The sequence below is a fragment of the Lepisosteus oculatus genome, chromosome 24 (assembly GCF_040954835.1).
Source record: "Lepisosteus oculatus isolate fLepOcu1 chromosome 24, fLepOcu1.hap2, whole genome shotgun sequence".
Taxonomy (NCBI): Eukaryota; Metazoa; Chordata; class Actinopteri; order Semionotiformes; family Lepisosteidae; genus Lepisosteus; species Lepisosteus oculatus.
In genome coordinates this window covers 2,592,526-2,611,331 of record NC_090719.1, presented here as the reverse complement: position 1 = coordinate 2,611,331, position 18,806 = coordinate 2,592,526, and the positions used below count along the sequence as shown (strand labels likewise).

At 52.6% G+C, this 18,806-nt stretch overlaps 1 protein-coding gene across 1 annotated transcript; it reads right to left on the bottom strand.

The window, feature by feature from the left end:
• Nucleotides 1-245: 245 nt before the first annotated feature.
• On the bottom strand, nucleotides 246-18,472 carry ptpa (protein phosphatase 2 phosphatase activator). The gene is made up of 10 exons (XM_069183273.1): nucleotides 18,365-18,472; nucleotides 14,882-14,991; nucleotides 13,296-13,382; nucleotides 12,896-13,021; nucleotides 12,134-12,251; nucleotides 10,942-11,041; nucleotides 10,637-10,761; nucleotides 9,885-9,985; nucleotides 7,857-7,964; nucleotides 246-4,575 (listed from the first exon to the last, which is right to left on the bottom strand). The coding sequence occupies exons 1-10, from the start codon at nucleotides 18,387-18,389 to the stop codon at nucleotides 4,501-4,503; spliced, it is 975 nt and encodes a 324-aa protein (XP_069039374.1). The 5' UTR covers nucleotides 18,390-18,472; the 3' UTR covers nucleotides 246-4,500.
• Between the last annotated feature and the right edge of the window lie 334 nt (nucleotides 18,473-18,806).

Here is an 18,806-nt window from a genome sequence, read left to right as displayed (position 1 = left end):
AGAAAACATTCTTGGCAGCAAGAGGACATATCGAAGAATTGACATAATACGCCGGCTCAGGCTAAATGACAACAACAAAATATATTTAAAATAAAAAAAAACGGGTTGGAGGGTTTCCAAAAATATTCCCCCAGGCGTGTCGAGGAGGATGAGGCAGCGGAGCGAGAGAACGGGCGCAGCACTTTTCCTCAACAGCGAAACCGGTTCAGCAAGATTTAAAAAAAAAGAGAGAGAGAGACGCGTGGTACTTTCATGAGTTTATTGGTTTATTGCGGAACTCAAAGACGGGTTCGGTACACACATGAGACGGGTCATGCTCACTACTCGCTGCATGAACGCGGGGATATGTCGTGCTGATGGAGATGTCTTCTCGTGAAAGGGCTCCTCCCCGGAGCCCGCATCCTTGACGGTCTTACAGCACACCGGCAGCTCTTGCGAACTCGTGCACAGAGATGCGGACTACGGGTCAGTGTCAAAGCTCTGGCGGCTGAGGGAGGAAAAGTTTGGGGACGAATTCGACACCAGAAAAAAAACCCCTCCCCCCCCCCCCCCTCACCCCGGGTCCTCAGGGGCCAGCCTGGAGTCGGGAGTCATTCACCGCACCCTGAAAAACAGCAGTCCGCTCTCCGACCTCACGCCTCGCTGAACCCAACAGGCCAGCCACATGAGAAAGTGCTTCTCCCGGCGTGTCCTGAGGGCCAAGAGGTGCAAGAGTGGGACAGGCAGGGGAGACCTGGCAGAGCTGAGGCTGTGAATGTACACGCTTGTCATCCGCCCCCAGGGTAGATTACTTCCACTGCGCTCACGAACAGCACCAGCAGTCACAATGAGCACAACGCGAGTGGAAACAGCCTGGTTCGAGTGTGCATGGGGAATCAAGATCCAGAAAGAAACCGAAAGTGTCTTTTAACAACAACAACATTTTGGCACCTGATTTCTTTTTTTTTTACTGGTGGAAAACAGCAACATCTGCGCACGGCCACGCGTGCTGAGATGAGACCCTGTTGGGACATTCAGCGACATCCAACGGGAAACCTTGAAGGGAAGTCAAGAGCTGCAGGGAAACACCCCGTCTGAAAGCGAGGAGGTGGATTCAGGGCAGCGTTTCAATTCGACTCGTTAATGCGGCCGTTTTCCCGGTCGGGACAGGCGCCAGAGCCCTGCAGGTCTGAACTTGCAGTGGTACAAAAATGGATGGATGGAAAAAGTCTGATGACGGGCGAGTTTCAAGAGAACGCTAAGCCACTTGGCAGCCATTGTTCCCCCCAAACCAACTTCCAGAAACTAGAGGGGGGGGGGGGCAAACGATGCTAGACAGGACCAGACCACAACTAGGCACAGCTTGGATGTGAACCCGCAACTCCCTGCTTAACATGCTCCCGTACATTGGGCGCTGAGCTCTCTCCAGCCTCATCCGAAAAAAAAAACAACCATCCGGTATTCCATGTTCCTTAAGTCTCAGGAATCAGCTTTCAATAAGATGGAACTGCCACAGTGTCCGTATTCCCAGATACCTGTGCTCGAAGGTTATTGGGGAGGGGGTTGAGTCTTCCACAGGTCCACAGTTAACGACGAGCTGAATCCTCACAACTCTAGCCAACGCCAGGGGACCCCCTGGGCCCCACTGGATGTCTCCCGACTTCCTCCACGACCCGGGTCAATAAAAGACCTTCTTCACCGATCTCCGCCGTTTTGGACACGAGCGATGGTGTGCAGGTCACACACAGGGAGTCTTATTATAAATGATGAATAATTCCTTACACTTTACAGGTCATGGGGATCCCCTTCACCACCAGTATGATGTGATGGCAGCCAGAGCGCCTCAGTCCGCTCCCCACACACCAGCTCTCAGTGGGGAGGAGAGCAGAGTGATGGAGCCAGTTCAGAGATGGGGATTATTAGGAGGTCATGATGGGTAATTTGGATAGGATGCTGGGGTTACACCCCTACTCTTTTCGAGAAACGCCCTGGGATTTTTAATTACCACAGTCAGGACCTCGGTTTTACGTCTCATCCAAAGGACGGTGCCTTTTTACAATATAGTAACACACCCTCACTATTCTGGGGCTTCAGGACCAACACAGACTGCAGGGTGAGCGCCCCCTACTGGCCCCACTAACACCTCTTCCAGCAGCAGCCTCAGTTTTTCCCCAGGGGGTCTCCCATGCAGTCTTCCCCGGCCTTGTGTGTGTGAACGCCGTGCACTCCGGTCCTGCCAGCGTCTCCAGCCAACGGCAGCTCTTTCCACAGCTAAATCCGGACTTGAAAGTAGTTCCAGTTGGCAAACATTTCTCAACCATTTCGAGGCTTGGAGGCTCCCTTCTGCACCCAAGACCTTAATCTGTCGCTAACCGGTTACTCAGATGATATCCGATACGGCTGTCCTTCCTAGAGACTGTTTGGTGTAATTACTATTTTGCTCTGTTTCTTGTGTCTTCGGTCTCCTTCGGTCTTTTTTTCCTTTAGTTTAACTGCTTTTTTTTTTGAGAGAGGGAAGATTTGGGAGGGATTAGAGAGAAGGGGGGGATCGGGAATCCCGTAGTTTTCCCCGTTTTGGAAACCATTCCCAGATTAAACACCGAGCCAGCGTTGTACGTGCTCTGTTCAGATCACTTCAATGTGCCACTGGTGCATCGCGTAATTGCGTTGGCTTAAAATGCAATAAAAACACTGCGCCTGCCTTTCATTTCATGTAATATGAAAAGCAACTAACTTGCGACCCGGAGGGTGTCAGTCTTTAAAGCCCAGATTGAGGGCAACACCGGACCCATCTTGGACAAGCCGCTTTCCCATTAAAAGATACAAGCCACTCATATCCCACATCGGATACGTTAAAATCGTTTACTGTATTTAAGTGCTGGAAAACAAGCGGCATCTCCGTACGGCCACGACTGATAACGACAAGATAGGTCAACAGATGCTGCACAAAGCCAAAAACCTGAGGAGCCAGTCCTTAATTCAGGACAGCCCCTCTTCTCTTGCTCCTACCTGAACTGGCAGGGTAAGTCCCTCCAGCACAACACGCGTCTGAAACAAGGACGTGCCCCCATGTGGGCACACAGCTGGCAGAGGGCGTGAGGAAGGGTTAGGAGCTGGCTGGGGCGCTTGGCAACACGGTGTCCCCTCCAGGCCTACAGGGATGCCCCCGAGAGACCCATCCCTCCTCCTGGGCCAATCGGCAAAGACCTCTGCATGCGGGGGGGGAGGAGGAGGAGGAGAACAGAGCCACTCCCCGAATCCTCAAACAAGTGGTGATCCCACACTGGGTGGGCAAGCAAAACAAATACTCAAGACTGGTCGAGGTATTTCCTGGGCCTCAGAATACTCTCGGTGCTGCACAGCTGGTGCTTTTCATCACGTCTGAAACTGTCCCGACATCAGTCTTCTCTGCAACACGGGCCTCAGATTTGACCAGTTTTGCAGGAAGTCACTGAGCGTTACACAAAGGTGGAAAAAGTGCCCCTTTCTTTCAACCTGGGTTTTAATTCCATACGCAAGCCTTATGTTACTCCTACAGAACTAGCGCACGCATTTTCAAAACAAACGTCAAATTTACTGCAAGCATTGGCCATGTATGCGCGGTCAGAAGCTGGTCGGGTGACTTCCAGCTGCTCACGATCATCTGTAAACGCTGGCTGCCGACCGGATGGCCTGATCCCGGACGAGCTGTGGAGAAACACCACACTGCCCCCCCCCCCGCTGGGAGTCGGCAGAGCCCGTGTCGAGCTCTGACCCTGCCTAGCAAAGCTGGGTCGCCGGGCTAGCGTGAGCGCGCCTGGTCGTGTGCCAGATAACCACAGCTCAATCGACTCCAAACACCACAGCTGTGTGGCAAATAAGAACAAGAAGTGATTTCTGAGTTCTATGTATACTGTATAGACAGTATATTCTAAATGGAGACGTGGCTCAAGACTCTTGCTACAAAACAATGTATTGTTTCCCCACTGCAAGGGAAAGCAAAGGAGAAGCATTTAAAGCAGACCGAGACAGGAATCACTGTGATGTCCCCATTTTGCATGCTACCAGTGTGCAAAACACCACCAGGAACCTTTCATCGGTTCCTGCAGAACACTAGCCACATGCAGTAAAGCCTTCTCCCTTTGACAGGAGTGTGATCGGGACAGCACCCGGGTGGGGGTCAGGGGGTATGGACAGAGAGACAGAGACGGAGTGATCGATTGATGAAAGCAGGCTCTTCTATATAATACACCACACTTGCCCGCGCGCACACAAGGTCTGGATAGAAAATATAAATAAATAAAATATAAAATCAAAACTCAAACGGGAAGATGGGTGGGATCTCTACAAGGAAGAGGGCTATGGATCGGGGGAAAGGGTTCTCCTCTAAGAAAAGGTGCCCAGATCCCTGCAGGATCTACTGTTTCATTCGCACGGACTTCTGATTTTTGGGTTCAACCCTCCGTTTTCTTTTAATTCATGGTCATTCTCATTACTGGGTTGTTTCCCTCCCCCTGCCCCACCCACCCACGCGCCGACGTCTCAGGGCTTGACGGGCTGGATGGAGAGCAGGCTGCCAAACTTGAAGTGCTGGATCACGGGGAACTTCTCCAGGCACTGCAGCGAGAGAAGAGCGAGACAAGAGAGACGATGAGCCGCCGGGGATCGCGCAAGCCATTCGCGAGGGGAATGGGGAACGCGAGGCAGGACGATCGCCCCGGCTCTACACGGGGCTTTTAAGCTTTGTTGACCCCCGGCGGCTCTGCAAAACGTGACATTCTGGAGGCAAATACATTTCGCAACTGCGAGCGCGCGCGTCGGGAACCTCAGCGGGAGAGCAGCAAAAAAAAAAACCAACGAAAAAGCTGCTGAGGCCTCATTTTGCCGTGACACAGGAACCACTGAGCAAGACAATTCACTGTAATTGCTAGGACAGCACTGCCCGGGAACTACACTGCTCATTATGTCTCGGTGAAATAAAGCTTCACTGATAAACGAGGGTGCTGTCTTTATATGGCTGTCTGGAGCTCCTGCCTGGGAACTTTCTGCAGAGAGATTTCTCTTCCCGTTTCTCGGCAGCACTGAAACGCAGAGCCAGGCTCGGGCAGCTCCACTCGTCTTGCAACAGGGGCTACAGTCAGCACTGGGGAGGGCTACCGCCTCACAGGCCAGAGGTCACTCCAGGGTCAGCGGCATTAAGACAAGAGAGGTGTCAACAGCAACATCTGACAGCCCGCTGCGCCTTTCCTCTCGCGTTCACATTCAAGGTGCTTTTACTGCCGACCGCTGCTTGGAGGAAACGAGCACAGAGGAGGGAGCATTCCAGTCTCTGGGGTGCAGTCTGAGGCTCTGGGCACTGAGAGGACACAGGCCAGGGCTGTGAAACAGGGCCGGGGGAGGGCTGGCACCGCGATCGGGTGACGTCAGCAGGGGAGCGGGGGGCACATTCACAGCTCCGACAGCCCTGGGCGTCCCACACAGCACGCCAAGTGTTAATCGCCGAACTTTCGACCTCTGCCGTGATTGGTCGGGGGAACAGAAAACATGACAAAAATTATCAATGAACACGTCTCCTCCCCAGTGACGCTCAAAACAGACACGCACCCGCAAACACAGGAACTCGGATGCCTACAGACACAGCACAACACACACAACTGCGCTCACTAAAACCAATGCAGCACCAAGGGCGCCATGTGTTTAAATAAGATTCAATTATTGTTATTTTTTTTTTTAACTGGCCAAACATTTGATTCCAAATTTTTTTAAAAATGCCAATTCTACTGAGGATTAGATACAGTTAGTAAGAAATGGACTATTTTGTTTCTATCCATCGCAGAAATGGCTATCATAGAAAGAAGCACCAAAGAAGAATTCACCCCATTTTTTATGGGGGAAGAGTGCACTGTGCATGTGGTCCTCTGAATATCCCGCCGCCAAATTAAATCGGTTTTAAAAAAAACGGCAAAAAGACATTCATTTTCGACTTGGCCGTCGTGTGGCGCAGAGCTGGGAGGACGGAAAAGGCTACAGCTCGCTCTCTCTCACCCTTCCAGGATACAGGGGGAGCAGGGCGAGAGGCTGGCTGGCTGGGAGGAGGTAGGGCTGCAGCAGCAGAGAGCCGACAAGCTGGCCCCTGAGCTCTGCCCTGCAGTGGGGAAGGCATGCAGACCCTCTGAACAACACAGGATGTGGGCTGGGAGGGAGAAGGGGGTGGGGAGAGCTTCTCTCTCGCTGTCCCACACACACACACGGCCTTTAACCCTTTCTCGCCCAAGGCAGAAACTCTCAAAGGCTTAATTAACACTATGCCTGGAAGCTCCAAGCCCAAGAGAATGCTCTCTCGTGATTCCATCTGGAAAGCAGATGACCACTGAGCTGCACAAACCTCAAGGACGCGCTCTCCAGTGCTCTTTAGGTGTGTTTTAAGGAGCTTTTTAAGCATGGCGGTGGTGAATGGGCACACTTCTCCTGCAGCCTGTGTTTTCCTTGTGTGTGTGTGTGTGGCGCTCTGCCTCCATGTGCCCTGCGAAAGCCGCCGATGTCTCTTCCCCTGTCTGGAGCGCGAGCGCGTGAGAGTTTCCCCAGTCGGCGCAGGAAATCCCCTCTTCTCCCAGCCCTGTCCCGGCGCTTGAGGAAGCGGAGCAGACCGGAACTGCCTCCTCTCCGGGGCCCGGACTTGCTCCGCCCAGGGGTAACCCCGGCGCCGGATCCCGAGTCAGGGCCGGAACAGGCTGGGGGATTGGGGTCAAAATCCCGGGGGAGGAGAGAGGACAGGGAACTGGTCGAGGATCTTGGTACAGCCACCCTGGGTGAAAATACTGACCAAATCCGTACAGTAGATGATGATCATTTCATTTATCCATCCCACTTCATCACCGCCGTAGTGCAGCCCCCACTAGAAAGGCCCCGCTGCAGCCATTCTGCACCAGCAGCCAGGCAGAATAAACCAGATCGGACGCGATACCAACCAGGAAGGCAGGAGGGGACCAAGGCCTTCGGCGTCGACCTGTATAACTCCCTATGCAGGCTCTCTCTCTCTGTGCAAGTTCGAAAACACCTCCTGCGTGTCCTGCAATACGATGCAATGCTGCCTGGCTCTGTAGGGCTGAGGGGGGTGAGCGTGTGTTTTAGGGGGTGGGGGGGCGTCCCTTTCCAAGCCCGATGGCTGGAGTTCCTCAACATGCTCTGTCCCAGGCTCCGAGCCCCTCCTCCTCTGGAAGTCCTTTGGGATCCTCCGGGAGGACAACTACGACAAACGCAAGGCACCACTCTTCCAGCTAAAGCCGCCATGCTACTGCGGTTTCCTCTGCAGCGAGGAGAGCGGGAGGCCTCAGTACCTAGAGGCAGCCGCGGATGTCACGAGGAATTCCGAAACGAGGGGGAAAAAAAAAACCGGCAGCTCCCGTATCTGGGTGCCACGTCCCGGCACAGCGCCTGCGACGGGCGGAGGCGGGGCTGGACAGGGCGTCCCTGGGGCAGTGATCGAGAGCCCGCCACACAGGCGTCAAGCAGGAGCGGTCCTGGTGCGCGCGGTGAGGACACACGGCCCCCCGTCCACCGCGCTGTGATGCAGGCCGGGTCGGCCAGCGTCTGACCACTGAGGGGTCGACCCAAAACACCCCGGTGCAAGACGCCCCCAAACCTGGGCTTTAGCGCCTCCTATGCCTCAAGAACGAGAGAGGGCACAGCCTAAATCACTCATCTGAGGACGGTATGGATTTACACATCGTGCACAGTCTTGCCCCTTTCCCCCATCCTTCTTGTGAAGCAAACGTTCCGTTGACGTTCCACTGCAGGAGGCAGAGAGAAACTGCCGGCACTTCTGCTGCCCCCCCCGGCCTTGTCTACCCCCCCTCACTGGGGATTCAGGGGCTGGGGCCTCCCTGCCGTGCACCTACCTCGGCCTTGTACATTCGGATGAGTCCCTGGTTGACTTTGGACCAGGTGGGCACCGCGCTGATGTTCCACAGCTGGTTGGAGTGCTCGGCGAACGGGCCGGTCTTCATCTGCAGGAGGGGAGAGAAACACACCGGGATTTCGTCTGCTGGAGAGTCAGGCCCGGTCCCCGAGCCCTCCGCCCTCAGGTGCTCCAGCCTGCCCGCCCCACCTGCCCCTTTTTTCCCCCCTCCCGATTCTCCTCCCAAAACTTGGGAGATTCCCCACCGCTTCCCGAAATCATCGATCGGCCAGAAACCTCCCAGGCGCGGCCCTGGGGAAGGACGATGGCCCTGACAGAGCAGCAGGCTTGTGGGAGTCTGGCAGACTCGGGCTCAGGATGTCCTTGTCCGCCACGCCGTCGGCACCGGCCAGCTGCGCACCGCTGCGCAGGTGTGCGTGGCAGGAGGCACAGGTGACACCCTTGAGCGGCTGAGCTAAGCGGACAGTGCCCGGGGTTAAGCCAGTGAGCTACCTGTTCTTAGCGGGACCCAGAGGAGGCCGACAGATCACGTCAAGGCATTCCTGACCCCGTGCGCTCGCTAGGAACGGAAGGGAATGAATGAATAATAAAAAAAAAGACGCAAAGCAAAGAGAAGAGTGAACAAACAAGAACCTGATAAGACCAATAAGAGCTGAGTCGACCTTATGCGTGTGGGGTGGTTCGATTTCAACCTAACTTCTGCCTCCAGACTACAGTTATCATTGTGAAACCAATTCCTTTCCTTCGTCTCAGGTAGCGGCTGGAGATGATTTCACATTACTTTTTGGCTTTTTAGTTACATGTTCCTTAAAGAGAAAAACTGTGTCTAACAGCTGGGTAACTCCAGCCACTCCAGTATTTTTAAAGGGTAATCTTCAAAACGGCAATTAAGTTCAACCTAAAAAAACACTCAGGAGTTCTGCCTTCTTACGGAAACAGGTCAATTAAGTAATTAAGTGAGTGGAGGTGGTTAAGGAAAACCAGAGACCCTGCAGGGGGTCAGGGAGTGGTGTGGAAGAGCAGGAATTACAGCCGGGTGGAACAGAGCAATCTCCTGTCCAGCCCCTGCGCCCAACTGGAATTCTCCGGGCCGACGTCGATGCCGAAAACTTTCCACAGAGCAGCCTGGGTCCCCGTCTCAAACCCCGGACACTGAAACGCAGTGCTGCAGAGCCCGTTCACAAACCCCCGCCAAAGTAGCCCCCACCCCTGTCTGTCCGGCCTCAGCCTACGGACACAGCTGGACAGCTCGTGACCGTCCCCCGGCTCGGGAATCCCGGCGCGTTGCGTGAGAATGGAGCTCAGCGCTGCCCGGCCAGGCCGAGCCCAGAGGGGTCCCCTGGGGCGAAGGGGGAGGAAGAAGGAGGTGGGGGGGGGGGAGTGATTCACAGCAATCATGTGGGGAAGGAAATGAGTCACAGCCATGCGCTCCTCATAACTTAACCTCCCTGAGCCTGAGAGAGGAAAAGAGAAAGAGGGAGGGAGCCCCAGGAGAGGGTGAGTCCGAGAGAGACAGAGAGTCAAGGATGGAAAAGGGAGAGAGAGAGAGAGAAATGGGTTTGTATCTCCTATCCTTTAACCCCTCTGGTCTGCTGGTCTCCCACCCCCCCTTTCCCGGCTCCCAAACACACACAGGTCACTCCAGCTGGACCCACCCCACCGTGACTAAGAGCTGACTAATACGGAAGCCAGCCTGCAGCTGCTACATCCTCCTTCCTGCACCGGGGAGGAAGGGGACATGACGACACCGCGCCTTTCCAACAGCCTGCGCTCCCCTTAGGTCACACGGCCAGAAAGGCCGCTTCCTTAACTCTGGGGTCCTGTTGCGGAGGAAGACGGGAAACACAGCGCGAGGGGAGAAGCGTCAGGCTGCTGGGTAAAGGCATTCTCCTCGCCCTGTCTAGGCTCTGTGCGGCCCAGTGCTGGCCGCCGGCTTGCTGTCCAGATCTGCCCACCGGCCGGAATAGAGAGACGGCTTTTTTTCCTGGATCTGTCGGGGCCTCCTTACCTCGTTGATAAACTTGATGCACTCCAGGAACATGTAGTCCTGGTGATTTTCGTTCACCATCTTCTCATCTACGAAGTGCCTGGGCTCCAGTGTCGGGTGGTCTACCGGGCAGAGCCAGACAGAAAAATGAAGGCGCAGTTTCCCCACCGGAGGTCACTGTTGAGCGTACCAAACCATAATGCCTTGCGAAGCCCAAGACATGAGAGCTAGCCTTCAGCTTTTATTAAGAAGTTTGCTTACCCCAGGTGTGGGAGGTGTATAAGCTCATATTCATGTATGAAAACAGCCTAGAGCATTAACAAGCCTCAAAGCTCCCTCTCATTTTATAATCTGGTTAACATTATAGATTTTATAGTTATATATCTAACAATCCATAATCTAATGGACACAAGACAGAATATACCCTAGGCAGGACACAATCACAGGGCAATCAACCGGCATGTCTTGGACTGTGGGAGGAAATCGCAGCACCCGGAGGAAACCCACACAAACCAGGGGAGAACATGCAAACCCCACGCAGAGAGCACCACAGGCGTCAAACCCAGGGTTCCAGCACTGTGAGGCAGCAATGCTCACCACTGCGCCGCCATGAACTATACATAACCTGATTCTACAGATACACACATGGATTGAAACTAGTGATCCCAATAGTTTTGCAGTGCATCACGTTAATGCATGCATCAGGTCTAGCCTTCCTCTGTGCGAGATCCTTTACAGTGATAAGAGGACCTTTATCTACGGGGGAGGTTTACCTATGAGCTGGGAGCTGCCCCAGATGAAGGGTAGGAACTGGAAGTCGTCCAGCCCCCAGACGCCCTGGCTGCCGGCGGGCTCCATGCGGTAGGTTTTCTGCAGCTTCCGCATCACCTCCAGATACCTGCGTGGGATTGTGAAAACAAACAAGCCCTTTTATTAAGAGCTCGCAAAACGACGCACCACGCTCCGAGACCGAACACGCAAAACAATGCATGAAAACATAAGGACTACAAACAGGCTGAGAGGCCTGGGTGACCCCCTCTTCGCCTGTCACCTGTCTTTCGCTCTTGCGGCTTCTCACCTGTCAAACACCTTGAAGACTATCGCGAGCTGGTCGTCCACCCTGAGAGCACCGATTTTGCAGAGGCAGCAGAGGAAGGCAGCGAAAGCTGCCTCGTGGCCTGCACACACAAAGAGAGAGAGGGGCAATTAGCTTTCCTCACCACAATACAGTTACATTTACAGTTATATGTAAACGGCACAGTGCTGAGCTTAATACTTGCAAAAGAAGCCCTCAGTGCTGCTTCAAGAGCGCCCTCTAGTGGACATTGTGGAAAACAAACCAGAAGCAACACCAATCTCTGTATCTATCGGGACACAGATGCCTTTGCCCTGGCTAAGACAGGGATTCACAACTGCGGATTTTTCAGAAGCATGCGGTTGAGATATACTTCAAATCAGTACCAGGGAGACTCCAATATGGGTCCTGCAGAGCCCCAGTTCGACACAGTTTTACCATTAAACTGCCACTTCACACAGATCTGCAACAATTACACTGAGATCAATTTAACAGGTGCTTTCTTATATTAAGTCATTTAGAGGTACAAAGATGCTTGCTGATCAGACCAGCATTCTCTTCACTAATGACAATACCTTGCTTAGTTGATCAATACCTCATCAGTATAGTTAATCATTAGACGCAAGTGACCTGCAAGGCAAACTGGGGCTTTAAAAGTTGTAAAGAAAAATGTTCTGTGATTCAGAACGAGCCAACAAAACCTTGTTTGACGTGAAGCGACCTTATTACGTTGTAAACAAGCAGGCCTTGGCATACACCTTTTTTAATCCAGTAGACATATTACTCTCAACTCCGAGATGGTTTTGCTGACAATTCACGTGTTAACCCTGCATTCAGATCACGCTGGAAACTTCCTGCGGTGGAATATCTATTGCACAACCTGTACTTATTCGCTTGTACATCGCATTACGTCAGTCATCACAGCGACTAGTGAGCAGGAAGGGCTGCTTCACGTATTTGTGGGATGTCCAGTGCGATATTGTGACAACTTACAGTACTTTCACCAAGTTCACGATTTTGTGCTTAATTAGAAATTTGTAAAATTCTTCTGTACCGTCAAAGAATTTATTTTGTTACCAGCATTTAATAATGAGATGGGACTGCATTTCCCCTTTAATGGGGCTGTGCAGGGCCAGGAATGGAGAGCCCTGCTGTGTCCGGAGCTCAAAGTGCAGTACAGAGCCGCAAAGCCTACCTGTCCCGTAGTCTATCCTGGTGGAGTTCCCGACAGACTCCTTCAAATACACAGCGATCTCCGGGGCGGCTGCGGCGCGGTCCGGCGGGATGACTCCGGACACCAGGCTCTCAGCCTCCTGCGCGCAGAGTGGACAAAGAGCCAGTCTCAGTTCGCGTGTCACAGTGACCACCCTCGAGCGACAGGGCTGCCGCAAAAACTTGCAGATGGAAATAATTGTAGTTCTTAAACTAAAAGAAAATTGTCCCCCCCCACCCCCTTCCAAAAAATATGGCTATTGCATCATTAAGATTCTGCCCTGTACAAGGTCCTTGCCAGACAACCAGACGTTGAAAGACTTTTGATGCAATTTGGCAACTTGTTTGATTCCCTAAAGCCACAGCAGGATATTCACAACTGTCAGGTTAAGGTAAAGACATCAGCGAGCCCATTCCTCCTCCACAGCTAAAGACACGCATGACTCCTGCACCGCAGCCACTAAGTGGCGCTCAAGAGCTAAACAAATTTAAATTACAAAGTGCATGGGCCACCAGATGAAGAATATTCTGTATTTGTTCTTATATTCTGACATCTAACGAGTTAAAGTACACTAGTCTCGTAAAGCACGGTAGGAGCTATGGAAAGGAGCGACAACCTCTCTCGTCGGCCTTTAGTTTTTCGGATTATCTGGGATTTTATCTGGAGTCTGAAGAACAGGAGTAAAAAAAAAAAAGCGCAGGGAGTCGATCCCCGTAGGGCGACCGGTGTGCGTATCGGCTGTACCTGTTCCAGCTTGGCGTACCAGGACCTGTAGGCCTTGTTCCCGAACCGTGAGGGCTGGTCCACAGGCGGGGTCTCGTCAATCCAGCGGTCCAAAGTCTCGAGGACAGACAGCAGCTTCTGCACCGTCTGCAAACGGACACAGGGAAATCTGCGGGTTTACGTGAGCGAGGAGTCAAAAACACACACACACACACAAGCAATGGGCAAGAGGGCACCGGACAAGAGACACTGCTTTACACCGAGGGTTGTGGGGGGGGGGGTGTGGAACAAGCTGCCCGGGCGAGCTGCTGAAGCCGATCCAGCCATTTCCTGGGAGCCGCCAGCGTACGAGATCCAAACGCCTGGGCGGAGAAAAAAGTTCTGCCGTGCCGTTTCGGAAGCGCTGACCTGCTCCTCTTACCTCTGACAGTTTGAATTCACAACTGAGCTTCTTCGCTTTCACTCCCTCGTTCAGGGTCAGAATGAATCCAATATAATCCGCATAGGCCTTGAGGGGAGACAATCAAACACAATTAACATTTCACCATTTAACACCACTTTATCAGCCCTATACAATTTCTTGCATTAGGAATTTGTCTTTTCGCAGACCCCCGCTTGCTCTCCATGAGACACACAGACAGGGAGAGAAGCTGGGGGTCAGAGCGCAGGGTCAGCCATTTATACGGCGCCCCTGGAGCAGCTGGGGTGAAGGGCCTGGCTCAGGGGCCCAACGGAGTAGGATTCCAGCCACAGGCGCAGATCCTGAGCCACAGAGCTACAACTCCGCCCCATTAGCAGACGGAAAAAAAAAAAAAACAGTTCATCCACAGCACATGGTTGAGAACCTTTTGCGGTTCTGAACCCGAAATAAGGCTTCAGCAATGCTGTGCGCACACTGAGGGATTAAAACACCACCCCCTACAGCACAACAGTGAAAAAATGTATACCCACTCAACAGGAGTATAGCCCTTCCAAGTGCTACAAACTGTACTCTGTAGTGCATAAGCCCAGTCCGAGTGCGGATGCTCTTCATGCCTGCTGCCTCGTTCATGCTCAATCCCCATTCGCACACGTGGAGTTAAACTAATACTCCAAACCGTCTGCATTCAGCGCAGCTTGAAAAAGAAATTCAACTTGGGAAAAAAACAAAACGGATCAAAATGCCGTGAAATGGTTCTCTAGTGACTCGTTTGAGCAGTAATTCCCATGCCTGGTTCCTGGAGAAACACTGCCCCCTGTGGAGATCTTAATTAAAGTTTTCTGTTACAATCAGTTTTTCTGCCCAGTGTTCCGTTTGGGGAATATATGTAAATGTACTTTTAGCTCTTCAAAGGCCCAATGGTATTTGACCCTGGTGTAACTGGTGTCAGCCCCAGCCCCTTCAGAACTGTCCCCCCTCCAGGTGTGTGGTGGGCATCTCTGATAGTGTCACTCCCACTGTGGGCGTGTCCAACACAGTGTCACCGTGTCCTCCCTCTATCATCAGTGGATCAGTTAGCAAGTCGAGGAGAAGCTACACAAAGCTCTGTCTCCTGAATCTGCTGGAAACACTTGCCTCTGAAGTGGGGTCTTTTGGACAGTCAGGTCTGAGTGAAGAAACAAATTAAAATCTAAACAAGCAGTTGAATCACTCAAGTCAAGACCTCGCACTGCAGATGTAGAGCTCATGCAAACCAGCAGACACAGTGTTCCTCCACTCTCCTCTCTTGGATACAAGGAAACAAGTAGCATACATCACCTTGAGGACCGAACACCTTCAGAATTAAACAGGACACCTTTCACCTTCACTCGGCTACTGACATTAAATCTGCCTTGCGCAAGAAAGTTCAAGTTAAAAACTAAGGGAAAATTCAGCGATAAGGTGTTTTATGTGCCTGAGTCCACACAAACAGACCAGAGAACTAAGGGGAAATAAACTACCGCAAATAATCTCCAAAACAAGTGTTCAGCAAGTAACTACGATGAAAAAGGGAATCTTATTTACGATTCCACCACCCGCCGGCGTACCTGGGAGCGTTTCCACTTGCCCATGTCTGGCACCATGTTGATCTCCTTCTTGGGCACCATGAAGCTGAGGCTGGCGGGAGCAGGGGGCGTGTCATCTTCAGGGGAGGAGCCTGCGAGGCACACGGGAGGGGCGACAACAGAAGGGTCACTACGGAAACCAGGCCCGATCGCCAGCCAAACCCAGCCCCCCTGGCAGACCTCTGTGCATCCTCCCTCTTCACAGCCCGCCTCCAGACAAATAACCAGCAGACCACACACAACAGGTCATGGGGATCCCCTCCACCTCCACCAGTGTGCAGCCCCACCTGGATGATGCACCAGTCCGCTCCCCACACACCAGCTCTCAGTGGGCAGGAGAGCAGAGTGATGGAGCCAGTTCAGAGACGGGGATTATGAGGAGGCCATGATTGGTAAAGGCCAGGGGGAAATTTAGCCAGGATGCCGGGGTAACACCCCAACTCTTTTCTAGAAGTGCCCTGCCATGGAGAGTCAGGACCTCGGTTTTACGTTTCATTCATAGGACGGTGCCTTTTTTTTTTACAGCATAGTATCCCCGTCACTCTGCTGGGGCATTAGGGCCCACAAAGACTGCAGGGAGAGCGCCCTCTACTGGCCCCACTAACACCTCTTCCAGCAGCAACCTCAGTTTTTCCCAGGAGGTCTCCCATCCAGGTACTGGCCAGGCTCACACCTGCTGAGCTCCAGTGGGGCTGCCAGTGGTGAGTCGCAGGGAGCTCTGACTGCTGGTACAGGAGTGAGAGTCTGGCAGTGTGGGGCAGTCTGTGGAAGAGAGCGTCGAGCTGAACGTGGCACAGAGAAAGAAAGGCAGGTTGACAAAGTGCGAGTCAGCCACGCGACCTCCATCCACCCACTTCCGATCTGCTTCATGCAATCCAGGGTCGCAGTGGAGCCGGAGCCTCGGGCTCAAGGCGGGACACAGCCTGAACGCGACACCAGTCCACCGCAGCTGCATAACAAAGGGGGACTCGTAACTTCCACCCCGGAGTCGCTTTCAAAACGGCAGGTGACGCACAAAATGCATGCCCCTTAGGGCTGCGAACCTGATCGCCAACACGCATAAATAAAATATGAGCTTTATTATTCCTTCTGTTATTTTGGCACGCTCGATGACATGCATTAAAGGGGGGGCAAGATTGGCAAGTGCAGAGCAGCTCGGTATTAGAGTTACAGGGCCAGAATTCCCAATGTGCTGGTGTGAGGGCAACACCCTCCCCAGCTAGCAGTTCAGCCTACAGCCTCCCGATTCATCGAATCCACTGCAAAATAATCATTTCTTTTTTTTTTTCAATATACCGCCGCAGTGATGTTTTCTCTCCTCAGTTGAGGAAAGGGGGCCGGCGCCATTCCCTCCTCTGCGTCCTCAGAACCCCAGCAAGCAGCGGGCACTCAGAGAGGATGATCCAGCAGTCACGGATCCAGCTGCGAGCCGTTTTCGGAAACCGAGGCACCAGACTGATGCAGCCCGATCCAACAAAAACTACGACCGCTGTAGAAACGGACACGCCCCCCCACAAGATAAACCGAAGTCCAAACAAGGTGTCAAATCACTTAAGTCATGACTCAGCACTGGAGATGTAGAGCTCATGAAGACCCACAGACACAGTGTTCCTCCACTCCCCTCTTCTGGGTACAAGGGATCAGACCTGGGCAGCATACAGCACCTTAAGGACTGAACACCTAACGAAATAAACAGGACACCTTTACTCAACGACGGGCATCAAACCTGCCTTGAGCAAGAAAGACAAAAAGAGATTTCGGGTACAAACTCAAGGAAAATTCAAGGATAAGGTGTTTTGTGGAACTGAGCGTGGGCCTGCACAAACACACCAGAGGAATAAGAGGACCCAAACAACCCAACAACAAGTGTTCAGCAAGCAACTATTGTGGAGAACTGTCATGACAAGGGAATCTTATTCCGATTCTGTTCCTGGGAGCGTTTCCACTGGCCCATGATCCAACAGCCATGGCTTGTCAGACAGGCTAGACCGATACAGCCCTGATGCTGTAGAAACAGACACCCCTCTCCCATCGGGAGACCAACACGTCTCTCGCATGCGAGAGGAAATCAGACACAAAGCGCCCTGCAGCTCTGACACCAAACCACAGCTGTCACCTCCTGCACGCGAGAAAACAACAGGATTTCTGGTTTGGTTTGGCGAAACAAAGCCCTTGATCCAGGAAAAAAAACCCAAAACACTTGCCGACGTTCAGAAACAATCTCAACCGTCCCTAACCGTGAAAGAGCTGCATCTTGAGTGGAGTGTTGCATGAAGTCACCTACGTTTAGTTCCAAACTAGATATTTGTCCCAGGCTCACCTCCTGTACAAAATGCTGGTAATAAATTTTGCTTAGACATTATCAAACGTCCACAATAGCAGGTCCTTCCTGCCACTAAGTCAAGCACAGTAGCTGTGTACATAATAAGGGAACTAGATGAAATCAAACGTATGATTGTTGTGTAATACGGTGCAGCCTTGTCCAATGCACACAATAAGCACAGTGTCACTGTCAAACAGCAGTCTTCTGAGGCAGTTACATCAATCGCAAATGCTTTTTCTTAACGTTTGTTGGCGTGCCCACTGTTTTTATCTCCCATTCTCGGTGGGACACTGACAGCACATCCCCAAAACACAACGCGGACACACTCGTCGGTCCAGGACAGTGATGGGGTGCGTTTACGAGCTAGGTCTTAAAAACCTCCAACTTCATTCAAGAATACAGCCCAGGTCCACGATTTCGCAAGCAAACGATGAACTCATTGCCTCGTAAAACAACTAGCTTCATTTCTACCACAGGGCAAAGAAAAAAAGTTGGAAAAACTCGCTCCGAGAGAGACGAGAAGTCGCCGTTCGTGAAAAGTGAATTATTATTTTTTTTAATTAAGGCGGCTGGCGCTGCTCCGAGTCTCTCTCTCTCCTCGTTGGTTAGCGGCCACTTCCTCGCTGATGCTAAACGTACGTACCGCGTTTCTAAACGATTTAAAAAAAATTACTTGCCGGCCACCGCTACAAATAACGCATTTTAAGGTAGCCGAATAGTGGCCTGTCGGTTTTCATTCCCAGGAAACCGCAACACCCGCGGAGACCGGACCGGTGATGCAGGCGGTACCGACAGGCTCCTAGCCCCGAGAACCGGGGGCTGGGGGGGCTCCCCTCCACCCTCCCTGGGCGACAGCCCTTCCAGGCGAGCCCCCGGAAACCCCACCTCGGCGGGGAAATGAGAAAAGGTGCCCCCCGCCAAACGTTTAAAAAAAAAACCCGAGAGCGGAGCCGAAGGAGATCCCAGTCCGCCGGGATGTCGATTTCGGCTGCAGTTGTACTACTCTGTGGTAGGAGGGGGTTAAAAGTTTCCCTTTATTTCTGAAGACCCCCCCCCTCCTCCGGACGGCCCACTGAGGGTTGACAAGGGCCCCCGCGCCTCCCTGTCAACAGCCCCCGGCGTGCACGGAGCCGTCAGCTTACCTGACGACTGCTCGGTCTCCGCCATGTTTCCAAGAGAGGCGAGGCAGCACGGGCGAGCCGACCTTTCACCTTTGACCCGTGTCGTATTTTGTTTTGGGTCACACGCCGCGAGCGCACCGCAGAGCGCCGGCGTCGCCTCGTTCTGTCTTCAGAGATTTTAGGAACAGTGGAGCTGCACCGCTTTAGCACCGTGTGCTGAGAGGAAACCACGTTCTTGCGGGGGTAAAAACACGGTCTCGGAGGAGTGAAATCGAGGCCTTTCCGAAGCCCTAAGATACAGTTACAGCACTGTAGGGTCACTATTTTAAATTGTTGTAGGACGTGCTGAAATGCAGTAGATATTCAATATATTAAACCTACACTAATGTTTTGCACCCTTTGCAAAAAATCCATATTAAATTTTTGCATACAACACTTGTATCTATTAATGCAATATATAAAA

What these genes read in the sequence shown, in the direction of transcription:
- ptpa (XM_069183273.1), bottom strand. Translation starts at nt 18,389, where the DNA reads ATGGCGGAGACCGAGCAGTCGTCAG. An exon ending in GGTACGCCAAGCTGGAACAG is followed by an intron (nt 12,252 to 12,895) that starts GTACAGCCGATA and finishes CTCTGCGCGCAG; the next exon opens with GAGGCTGAGAGCCTGGTGTC. An exon ending in GCATCAAGTTTATCAACGAG is followed by an intron (nt 7,965 to 9,884) that starts GTAAGGAGGCCC and finishes CCCCTCCTGCAG; the next exon opens with ATGAAGACCGGCCCGTTCGC.